Consider the following 12,971-nt stretch of genomic DNA (forward strand, 5'->3'; position numbering starts at 1 on the left):
CTAGATGTGGTAGTTAAATTTGTGTCAACTTGTCTGGGCCTAGTTGAGTGGCTGAGCAGCTGGTGGTAGTTATCCCCCATGATGAGATTGGCAATTAACTCCATGGTGGGATCTACCACAAGCAGCTGAGTAACTGCCCTTGGGGATGTGGTTTGCTTCCTGTATATAAGGAAAGGCTTGGGGATAGTCTCTAGCTTATGGCACATTTGGACCCTGCATGTAGCTGTGTCATTGTTCAGCAGCCTGCCATGCTCTGCTGACCTTGGGACTTACAATGGACTTGGTGGTTTGGTATCATCGGGACTGTGCCATATTATTTGTCTGCCTTGGGCTTGTTAGCCTCAGCAGCCACTGAGTGAAGAGATGCCTCTAGCTTCAGTGGGCCAGAAGCAAAAGGCAGACCTGAAGTCCAAGGTCGAGGGGCTTTCACACAGCTCCTAGAGCCTGGCACTTTGAACTTGGACTTAAAGCCTCCAAACTGTAAGCAAATAAATTCCTGTTTGTTCAAGCCATCCCATTTATGGTATATTTCTGTCAGTGGCACTAGGTAACCAGAACACTAGATGACTGGGACATTTTAAAAATTAAATAATTGTGCTTATCCAAAGACTTCTTCCAAAAGGGTAAAAAAAAGAACCTACACATGGGAAAAAAATATTTGGCTATGACATATCTGACGAAGGACTTATTCCCAAAATTTTCTGAAAACTTCAATACTTCAAGACCAAAAAGACAAATAATCCAATTAAAAAATGGTCAAGGGCATGGACAGACACTTCACTAAAGAAGATATACTGGTGGCCAACAAACACATGAGGAAATGTTCACTATCACTAGCCATTAAAAGAGATGCAAATCAAAACAACAAGATATCATCTCACCCCAGCAATAAGAGCAAAATTTAACAAAAGAGAAAATAAAAAATACTGGCGAGGTTGAGGAGAGATTGGAACTCTCATATGCTGCTGGTGGTGGGACTGCAAAATGGTACAACCATTATGTAAAATGGTACAGCGTTTCCTTAAAAAATAGAAATATCATTTGATCTAGCAATTCCTTTACTAGGAATATATTCTAAAAAGGTGAGAGACAGGACTCAAACAGACATATGCCCATCCATATTCACTGCAGCAAAATTCACTATAGCAAAGAGATGGAAACAAACTCAATGCCCATCAGCAGATGAATGGATAACCAAACTAACATACATTCACACAATGGAATACAATGCTACATTAAAGAACAATGAAGAATACATGAATCATCTCACAATGTGGATGAATTTGGAGGACATTATGCTGAGTGGAATAAGTCAATTGCAGAAGAACAAACATTGTATGAGGCCATTATTGTAAAAAGTCAAGGAAATGTTTACTAAAGGAAGGAAACTCACTTTGTTGGTTTCCAGGGATGGGAGCAAAGGGCAGGGAAAATTTCAGACTAATTGGTTTTTTTTTTTAAAAGATTTCTCAGTTTAAATAAGAGTTTTGAAGCCACAGGTAATGATTTTAAATCAATGTCCTTTTGTATGTGTAACAAGGTTACTGTCATGTGAAAGAAAATAACTGATCAACTGTTCAGAACTGCGCCACTCTTTCTGACTCTCTGAACTTCAATCTGGGGAAAAGTTCTTCTTTGCTTTAGCCCTGGCTGGAACTGAACAATGACTTAAGGCAGAAGTTACACAAAAGTTGTCATTTTGTAAATGTTACAGGAGATGCAAGAAGAGCCAGAACTGAGCTGCTGAGGGGTGATGAGGGTGAAGATCAAAAGAGGAATAAAGGCAGCAGAGAGTGGGGTTGCTTCTCTGAAGCTTAGCTGAGCTTCTTTGGTTGAGAAATCAAGATAAAAAGCTTGTTTGTGACAGAGCTAGTGTGGCTTGGTTTTAGTTGGAAATACCACAAAAAGCAGCTTTTCCTACCAATCTGTCTCTTCTACAGAATACAGCTACATGTGCAAATAAGACAAAAAATCCTTCAAAGAAATTTTAAGAAATGGTTGTATAGAGGTAAGAGGTTGTAGTGTTTCTATCAGAGCCAAGTCACACCATACGATATGTTAGAACACAAAGTAAAAGAGATAGGTTGGATGTCAAGTCCGGATTCCAAGGTGTGAAGTCAATTGAGATGGAAGAATTAGTATTGGTACTTAGTACAGAATAAGGAGGCCATGGGCCCAGAAAACCAGGACAATGAAGAATATGGATAAAGATTATGGCATAATGTTTTGAGATAATTCTTAAGGTATAGCTCTGATAATATTGATCATAATACCAGTAATTTAAATACCCACTTGTTCAATACTTACAATAAGGCAAGTTCTCTGCTGAGCCTTTTATATGGATTAATTTAATTGTAGTAAATCTCTAAATAAAGGAAAAACAAACCACTGCTGTGGAGTCGGTTTTGACTCATAGCGACCTTATAGTAGGAGTAAATCTTTAAGAGGTAAATATTCCTACTATTTTCATGATACAAAGTAGAAATGATACAAGTAAAGTAACTTGTCCAAAGTCACATTAGTGAACCCAAGTAGTCCAGCTCCAGTACCCTTGTCACCTGTCCTCAAAATATTAAACTGCAAATATTCCAAGCCCAGCATTCAAGGTCCTTTGTACAAAGCACACCACCTACTTATGCAGCTAGCTAGTCTCTTTTATTTCTTCTATTGTACAGCAGAACCTTTTGTAAGAGCTATTCATACTCACTGTCTTCAATTCTTCTTCTCCCGTTCTCCCTTAACCCCACTGCATTCTGACTTTCAGTCACTTTGCCTGAACTTCTCAGCAAGCAATGATGACCTCCATATAGATAAACACAGTAGTCAATTCCTAGACTTCATCTCATTTGAGCTACGAGTGACATCTGGTATTATAATCACTCCCTTCTCTTTGATAACCTTTCTTCATTTAGTTGTCCACATACCATAATTTCTCAAGTTATCTCAAAGGTCACTTCTTTTTAATCTCTTTGTGGTTCCTTCTCCTCTTCCTATTCCCTAACGGCAAAGAAGGACTTCCTGGGTGGCACAAATGGGGTCACCATAAGAAGGAATGAACTCCACAGCAACTGACAACAACAATGTTGGGCAGCTCCAGGGCACAGTCCTTGGTCTTTCCTTTTTTATATCTACACTCAATGCCTTGATAATCTCATGCAAACACATAGTGTAAGTTTAAAGTCCACACACTTAGCAATGACTCCAGCCCAGACCTCTACTGAACTCCTGCTCATATAAATGCTTCTTTGATACTGCCACCTGGATACCTAACAGGCACTTCAAAGTCAGGATGTCCAGGACTGAACATCTGAATCCCTTCTGTGCGAGAGACATTCTGAGACATTCCGGAGGTCTACAACAGTGCTTGTTATTTTGTTCACTGAATGTATCACAAGGGTAGAGCATGCCTTCCACATAAAAAAGAAAACAAAAAACAAAGTTACTGCTGTGGAGTCGACTCTAACTCACAGCCATCCCTCCTTGGGTTTCTGAGGTTGTATCACTATGTAAGTAGATTGACCAAACTTCCTTCTGAGGAGTGGCTGGTAGGTTTGAACCACCAGCCTTCTGGTTAGCTGTTAAATGCCTTAGGCACTACACCACCAGAGCCTTCCACATAGATACCCAATAAATATTGGTTGAATGACTAACTGAACATGTATGCACTAAAATACAGAGATACATTACACACTCTTACCTTAGACAGCCTTCCTTCTAATTTTTCTGGTTCACTGTTATATCTCCTGCCACAATCTTTATACCTGAAATGGACATTGTCGAAATGTCTAATTTTGAGTCTGAAAAACCTCTCCCTTCCCTGCTCAATGGGTTAAGGATAAAAGACTAATAAACTAAATATAAAAATACTGCAATTAATGATGATTTGTAATTTCAGAATTGGTGATCCGGATGAGAGGTCTGCGATGTTCTTATTCTTGTCTAGTTGCCTTGCAATTAATTACCTATGAACTTATCTATGAACTGAAGTTCACTTTCAAAAACGCCCATATTTTAGATGTAAACAAATTCCTTACCAATACTGCCACCTACTGATGGGCAGGTGAAAATGCAGAAAAGTGAGGTAGAATGCAATCAAATTGAAAAATTCCATCAAGTCAGTAAAACGATTTTTCCTCAATAGTGTTAGCAAGAAATTTACATTGAGTCCCACAGCAACAGTCAGCAAAGACTGTGGAATTGTAAAGAATTACAATGACCTCCTTCAGAGAAGAGGAAACATCTCCAAAATATTAAGTCTTCTATAAACACCCAGGTCTAGTTTTCACAGAAATTCACTTAAGAGTTAAAATGTTTGAATCTCAAGGCAACTATATTTGTTGTTTTTAATTTTTCCTCAGATACTAACATAAAAATAAATATTTACAACCCACTAAGAAAAAAAGATTGAAGAAAAATTACAAAAAAAAAATGTATATTTATATTTGAGACTGTATACTTTCAAATTTCTCCTCTTTCATTACGTAGACAGACACCTTTCTTGGTTATTTACATGCAGTACTGTTCAATGCCAATGAATGTGCGTCCTGACTTTTTAGAAGGACTCAAAATTGCGCCTTTATTTGACCTACCCAGAGCTGGTACTCTTTCATTTTCAAAAACCTCTTGTGTTTTATTGCCCCCTCTCCCCGCTCCTCCGCTGAGTAGTAAGCATGGTGAAAATTAGCTGGCAGACATTCTATAAAACCATTTATTTAAAACAACATATTCACTCCTGTTTTGTTTTAGACGCTATGCACATCTGAAGTGTTTTAAGTACTTAATTGTGCTCTTTTAATAGTTATTTGCTTTTATTAAATTAAAGCATTAATAACCATTATTTTGCTATTTGGGAAATACATATTTTCAAAATTAAGAATGGTAAACAGTATGTCTTGTAAAGTCCTAAAGAACAGAAATGAGCATAAGGAAAAAACTAAGGAGAGAAACAGTTTCTAGCTCCCATACACCCTCCTACTTTCAAAATTATACAGGAGCAAAATGTAGTAGAAATGACTTTTAACAACAACAAAGTCCATTAGTAAACTCATGAACACATAGTATTAAAAGTAATAATTCCAAGAGAAGATCATTTAGAAAAATGCATTTAATTATAAAATTTCTCTTTAAATAAAAAAGCAATGGCACTAATCACCACAAAGTTATTTGAGTGATCAAATCCACAGGCTGCTCTTGTAATTATATGCTAAAAATTTACAACTGTTCTCATTAACAGCATTTTCCCTCCCAATTAGAGTGACATCAGGACCACATAAGAATGTGGAATTTTTCCTAAAGTTCTACTAAAAGTATCATAAGCACAGTTTGTGCAGCCTTCATTTACATCACCTTTTATCTGCTACACTCTAAACTCATAAAATATTTAACATTTCTCATTTCATTCATCTTATTTACAGTGCAGAGACTCATGTCTTGTCACAATATGGTTTGTGCATTAAAATCCCTGGGAGTAGTACTTGCCACAGCATTCTAATACATTTATTCTGATTACTTAAATAAGTATATAAACTAAAGCATGCTTATATGCAACTGTGTCTTACTCAGAACAACTCTTCTGGTAGATTTATTTGTAAGTGAAAAAAAGAAAATCCCTCTTTAAGTAGAATACATTTTCCAACCACTACTGAATTATACTATAATGCATATTTATAAAGCTAACATGACAATAGGTAAAGCCAGCTATGGCTTTTTAAATTCCATTTAGAGGAGTGCAACATACACTAAGTGATTTGGCTTTCACTCTCTCAATATATCCATAATCCAGTTATTCCACATAGGTATATTTTATTTATTCTCAGTATTTAATGGTTCAGTAATAATTGGCAGTTTCTGACAGTTCTATTTTCTTGATAGTGGATACAGTTATGTGAACTTCTGTCAGATGAACTGAAAAATATCCAAATCACCACATATGAGACAGCAGGAAGAAGGAGGATGAATGAATACTTCAAAGAGATGAATATTAATGTTCAACAGTGACATAACTACTGTTGAATTCAGTGTACTTTGAGATGGGCTGGCTTCACAACTGGCCACACCTGGTATTTATTATTATGAGCAAGTCTTTTTGGTGGAAGCAAACCTAACTGGTAGAAGGGATATAAGAGAAGAGATAGTCAATATAGCATATATTACAGTATATAAGATTTTGGAGAAAAAAAGAGAGAGAGAAGCGACTTTTATTTTCAAATCAGGAAAAATGATGTCACATCTGGGCATATTTCACAGAGTACAAGGGAATAGTCTAAAAGCCAATTAAGTCCCTTTCCTCTCACTTCAGAGATATTGGTGTTCCAATAGTAATACTATTAATAATAATAAACCCTGCAATTCTGGCAGCAGCACAAAGCTATTATTGGTTAAGGCTTGGGTGTCACATTTTAATAGTGGGTGCATCTGAACAATAAAAGAGTCCTGCCATTTTTTCATTTACACTCTTGATCCAGTAAGTGTCATTAAGTCCTCGTGGTTATCAGCAGCTTGTTAAATCTTCTGCAATGGCTTTGACTTTATAACCCATTCAGCATTTGGGTTTAGCTGATACAAGTCCTTCATGTAAGCGTCATCATCAAGGCAACGTTCCCCTATTAGAGAGATACTTTATCAGTTAAACAGTGGGTCAACTGGAATGCAGTTTTTAAACTAACGCCTAATGGTTTAACTCTGAAGTCTCAGACGTCAAAATACTTCTCATCCTTTCTCATTTCCCATAATAATACAGTAGAACATGGCCAAAATAGTCAAAAAGCCAATTGAGTAGTCTTTCCCTACTTGTAAAGGTTGAAAATTAATTTATAAATTAGAAAATACTTTGGGTAATGGGCTTTTAATTGGTTTTTTAAAAGTGTATTCATCTTTATTAAGAATGACAACAGTTCTGAATCTATCTAAATAAGAAATCATACTTAGTCCTCAATATCTAAAAGCAAAATGAAAAATAAAATACATTAATTGAAATAATCTCTGTTAACAGAGCTAACAATTCATGTTTCTAATGTAGTTATGGTTTATGTGAAGTTTAAGAATGAGCCTTAACATTCATGTATTCAACTTTGAATAGCTGCTAACACTCTTAAGTACAAAGAAAAAAAAATTCTACAAAACTTACCTTAAAATACTTTCAATTACTATTTTGAATTTAACATTATTTTGTTTCTTCACAATATCACTGTAACCATTTCACAGTCAAATAAGGAGACAGAGAAATTTGCTTACTTTAAATTTTAAAGAGAGGGATAATGGATCCACTATGCTGATCATTTCACACAGGTGAAATAAAACACGTCACGGTCAAAATTAATGCATTTATCCTATTTATATTTCCTAAGTTGTTGTTGTTAGGTGCTGTCGAGTCGATTACGACACACAGAGACCCCATGCACAGCAGAAGGAACCACCACCTGATCCCGCGCCAGGTCTATGATCCATGCGCCCATACTCGCAGCCACCGAAGCAATCCATCTCGTTGAAGGCCTTCCGCTCCTTCATCAACCTTACCAAGCATGACACCCTTCTCCAGGGAATGGTCCCTTCTGACAACATGGCCAAAGTAGGTGAGACAAAGTCTGGCCATTTTCACTTCCAAGGAGCATTTCAGGTGCACTTCCTCCAGGACAGACCTGTTAGTTCTTTTACCAGTCTATGGTACTTTCAGCATTTTTTGCCAGCATCACAATTCAAAAGCATCAACTCTTCTTCAGTCTTTCTTATTCATTGTCCAACTCTCACATGCATATGAAGCAACTGAAAATACCATGGCTTGTGTCAGCACACCTCAGTCCTCAAGGAGACATCCATGCTCCTCAGCACTTGAAAGTTCCTTTGCAGCTGACTTGCCCAGTGCTATACGTAATCTAATATCCTGACTGCTGCTTCCATTGGCATTGATTGTAGAACCAAGCAATGTGAATTCTTTGACAACCTCAATCTTTTTCTCTATTTATCATGATGCTGCTTATTGGTCCAGTTGTGAGGGTTTTGGTTTTCTTTATATTGAGATGTAATGCATACTGCAGACTGTATTCTTCAGTCTTCATCAGTGCCTAAAGTCATCCTCACTTTCAGCAAGTGAAGTTGTGTCATCAGCTTATCACAGGTTGTGAAAGATTCTTCCTCCAATCCTAATGCCACGTTTTTCTTCATATAGTCCAGCTTCTTGGATTATTTGCTCAGCATATAGATTGAATAAGTATGGGGAAAGGATACAACACTGATGCACTCCCTTCTTGATTTTAAACCATGCAGTGTCCCCTTGTTCTGTTCAAACGACAGCCTCCTGGTCAATGTACAGGTTCCTCATGAGTACAATCAAGTGTTCGGGAATTCCCATTCTTCTCAATGTTGTCCATAATTTGTCATGATCCACACAATCAAATGCCTTTGCATAGTCAATACAACACAAGTAAACATCTTTCTGGTATTCTTTGCCCTGAGCCAAGATCCATCTGACAGCAGCTATGATATCCCTTGTTCCAGCGTCCTCTTCTCAATTCGGCTTGCACCTCTGGAAGCTCTCTGTCAATATACTGCTGCAACTGTTTTTGAATTATCTTCAGTAAGATCTTACTTGCATGCAATATTAATGATAATGTTCAATAATTTCCACATTCCATGGGATCACCTTTCTTTGGAATGGGTACAAATATGGATCTCTTTCAGTCAGTTGGTCAGGTAGCTGTCTTTCAAATCTCTTAGCACTACTGAGTGAATGCCTCCAATGGGGCATCTGTTTGTTGAAATACCTCAATGGGTATTCTGTTAATTCCTGGAGCCTTGTTCTTCGCCAATTCCTTCACTGTAGCTTCGACTTCCTCTTTTGATACCATTGGTTCTAGATCATATGCCACCTCCTGAAATGGATAATGATCAACCAGTTCTTTTTGGTACAGTGACTCTGTGTAGTCTTTCCATCTTCTTTTGATGTTTCCTGCATTATTCAATATTTTCCCCATAGAATCTTTCAATATTGCAACTCGAGGCTTAAATTTTTCCTCAGTTCTTTCAGCTTGAGAAATGCCCAGTGTGTTCTTCCCTTCTGGTTTTCTAACTCCAAGTCTTTGCACATTTCATTATAGTAATAGGCTTTGTCTACTCGAGCTGCTCTTTGAAATCTTTCATTCAGTTCTTGTATCTTGTCATTTCTTCCATTTGCTTGAGCTACTCTCCGCTCAAGGGCAAGTTTCAGAGTCTCTTCTGTCATCCATTTTGGTCTTCTTTTCTCATCTTTTTAGTGACCTCTTGCTTTCTTCATGGATGATGTTCTTGATGTCATCCCACAATTCTTCTGGTTTTTGGTCATTGGTGTTTAATGTATCAAATCTATTCTTTAGGTGGTCTCTAAATTCAGGAGGGATATATATTCAAGATCATATTTTGGCTCTCATGGACTTCTTTTAATTAAAGCAAGTCTTTAACTTCAAGTTGAACTTACACATGAGCAGTTGATGGTCTGTTCCAAAATCAGCTCCTGGCCTGGTTTTGCCTGAAGAAATTGAGCTTTTCCATCACCTCTTGCCACAGATGTAGTCAATTTGATTCCTATGTGTTCCTTTTGGCAAAGTCCACATGTACAGCCCCTGTTTATGTTGTTGAAAAAGGTATTTGCAATGAATAAGTCATTGGTCTTGCAAAATTCTGCCATGTGATTTCCAGCATTATTTCTGTCACCAAAGCCAAATTTTCCAACTACCAGCGATTCTTCTTTGTTTCCAACTTTTTCATTCCAGTCACCAGTGATAATTAACACATCCTGATTGCATGTCTGGTCAATTGCAGACTGCAGAAGTTGATAAAAATCTTCAATTTCCTCATCTTTGGCTTTGGTGGTTGGTGCATAAATTTGAGTAATAGTAGTATTAATGGGTCTTCCTTATAAACGTATGGATATTATCCTATCACTGATAACATTGTACTTCAGGACAGAGCTTGAAACATCTTTTGTGATGATGAATGCCCTGCCATTTCTCTTCAATTTGTCATTCCCAGCATAGTAGATCATATGGTTGTCTGATTCAAAATGGCCCAAACCAGTCCATTTCAGCTCACTGATGCCTTAGGATCTCAATCTTTAAGCACTCCATTTCATTTTTGGTAACTTCCAATTTTCCTAGATTCATACTTCATACATTCCATGTTCCAATTATTAATGGATGTTTGCAGTTGTTTCTCCTCAATTTGAGTCATGCCACATCAGCAGATGGAGGTCTAGAAAGCTTTACCTTATCCATATGAGTAAGGCTGGTTTTACTCTGATGATGCAGCTCTTTCCCAGTCCTATTTTGAGAGCCTTCTAACCTCAGTGACTCATCCTCCTCCTCTGTATTGGACAATGTTTCTGGACTATTCATAAAGTTGCACAGTAATGTATCAGACAGTGTTCTCTGGTATTCATAAGGTTTTTCCTGGCCAATTCTTTAAGAAGTGGATGACCTCTTTGTTCTTCTTAGTCTGTCTCAGTCTGCAAGCCACGCTGATACCTGTGCACCATGTGCACCCCACTGGTTTTGAAACACCAGTGGAACAGCCTCAAGACTCAGAGCAACACGTCACCACAGTAGGACAAACTAACAGACAAGTTTGTCTCCCTTAGCTGTTTGAAACCTCTCCAGCCTCCCCTTACCTGGATCCCTACTGCTGCCTCCTGGCTCTGTCCCAGTTCCCCTGACCTTTTCCCCAAGTTACCAATGCATATGTATTATTTAGTAGGAAATTGTCTAAAATAAAAGCAATCTGTGCTTTTACTAAAAATATCAAGTATTGTACCAGAGTAAAAGTGTTATTTTGACCTTAAATAAGCTCAATCACTCCCTTTATTAAGATGTGACTTGTGTGTATAAAAAGCTAGTTTTGAAAAATATACATCAATGACTATTCTAGAAGTAATTCCTGTTATTGGGAACTTTTCTGTACAAAAGTTGAACAATGATGGACATTTGCACAGAAGGAGCTCAATTAGAGCCTGAAGAAAAAGTTTGGACCATTAAATCCACAAATTCATACATTTCATCAAATGTATCTGGACTGTTATATTTTACTTCTAAATTATTTTTTCCTAGAAAGATAAGTAACAACCACTGGTAATGTCAAATCAGCATATGAAATGTAAGCCAAAAAAAAAAGTTGTGCTTACCAATATTTCCTCCAATTTCATACAAGAAAATGTCCCCTTTCTTGAGAGTCTGGGCTACCCCACTATTAGAAACAAAAACAAACAGATTAGTTGCAGCATCAAAGACCTTTCAAGTAAATCACTTTAACGTGCTTGGGTAATTCTAACATGTATGGAAAATTCATAACTTAGACACACTGTAATTATCAACACATTTGTATTTCCTCATCTGCTAAATTTGCCTAATAAGTAACAAAAATGTCACACTTGAAAATTGAAACAAACAAATCATGAATTTGAAGGCAAAATAATAAATCACTATCTAAATTTGTAAAATTAAAAATAAAAGTAACATTTTGTTGTTGTTGTTGTTGTTATGTGCCGTCAAGTCAGCCCTGACTCATAGCGACCCCTCCTTGGGTTTCCGAGGCAGTATCACTACGGAAGTAGGATTGCCCAACCAAATAACATGACAATCTACTTTGCATAAGGGACAAGAAGTTCTTCATAAAAATATAAAAAGAAAGATTTCCACCTTACTTTCCACATTGCATTTATTTAGTTAATATTTATTATGTGTTTTCAATGCTGACAACTATAATAGCGTACAACATGGATGTAGTAAGTTCCATCCCCCTATTTATGTTAAATGTCCATATGTGGGAGAGTGAAAGTCAATGTTTGTTATAAAGACTGTAACAAGTAGGGTGCATTTACAAATCTACATTCTCAAATAAACTCTTCCAGAACACTAACTTAAACAGTAAAAATTAGTAGATTTCAATGTTTTCACAACTTCCTGTTTAAGAATTTCCTGGGAAGCTTACTAACAATTCAAATACAGAGCTTTTGGAATTCTAACTTAATCTTTTTCAGACAAAATCCAAGGATCTGCTTTTAAAATGCAGTGGTTAAAGCATTTTGCTGCTAACCAAAAGATCAGCAGTTCAAGCCCACCAGCTGCTCCATGGAAGAAAGATGAGGAAGTCTGCTTCCATAAAGATTTACAGCCTTGGAAATCCAATGAGGTTTCTGAGTCAGAATCGACTTGATGGCAGTGAGTTTGGTTTTGTTTTGGAAGTGGATTGTAAACCTCTGGTATAAGGCTCTGAAGACCCACTTGCTAGAATTAAAAGAAAACAAGGTCTGACGCTTATTCAAGCCATTAAGAAAAATACAGTAGAACTGAAGATTTCCTGACCAACATCCATCCATATTATGACTCATCTGGTTCTCCAACTTCATCAACTCTGATGTCCTCAGAACACTGAGGGCTGAATATAGTCATACACGTACACTTAAGCTCTCACCTACTGAGTTATATTCTAACCAAAAGTCATCTTAGTTTATATCTAAATTGGTTTGTGCTTTTTTCAAATTAAATAATTTTTTTAAAAAACTGTAATACAGTAAATAACCCAATAAACTATAAGTGTAAAGGTCATTTTCTCTATGAAAACAAAGTTGAATGTTTGGGGAGACTTGATTAAAAAACATCAAGTTTTTTACCCCACTTTAAGGAAACCTAAACTGAGTTTACTGGTATATGCAAGCCTTTGCATGACAGTAACCAACAAATAAAAGACTTTATATAGAGATTGGTGAATAAAGGTACAATTTAATTATAAGTCATGCATCAGTCCACTGGGGGGAAGGAGAACAACAGCGGTAAGTAGCATTTTCCATTGCCTCACACTGGTGTAATCTAAGTGGAAACAGTTGGAGAATGTGGTGGACAACAAAATTATATTTATATTTACTGAGGACTTCACTTACTACGAGGCTCACACGAACAGTGCGACGTACTTCACAGTCTTATTCCTAGTACACTATCACAAGCCTATAA

General features: G+C 36.9%; 1 protein-coding gene across 1 annotated transcript in view; it reads right to left on the bottom strand.

The window, feature by feature from the left end:
- Positions 1 to 6,501: 6,501 nt before the first annotated feature.
- ARHGAP18 (Rho GTPase activating protein 18) overlaps positions 6,502 to 12,971 on the bottom strand; it is a 191,654-nt gene continuing 185,184 nt past the window's right edge. Inside the window, 2 exon segments of the mRNA XM_007947358.2 lie at positions 6,502 to 6,602; positions 11,147 to 11,208. Coding sequence (XP_007945549.2) covers positions 6,502 to 6,602; positions 11,147 to 11,208 — 163 coding nt within the window.

Source organism: Orycteropus afer, unplaced genomic scaffold (genome assembly GCF_000298275.1).
Source record: "Orycteropus afer afer isolate SDZICR_OR568_19922 unplaced genomic scaffold, OryAfe1.0 scaffold00182, whole genome shotgun sequence".
Taxonomy (NCBI): domain Eukaryota; kingdom Metazoa; phylum Chordata; class Mammalia; order Tubulidentata; family Orycteropodidae; genus Orycteropus; species Orycteropus afer.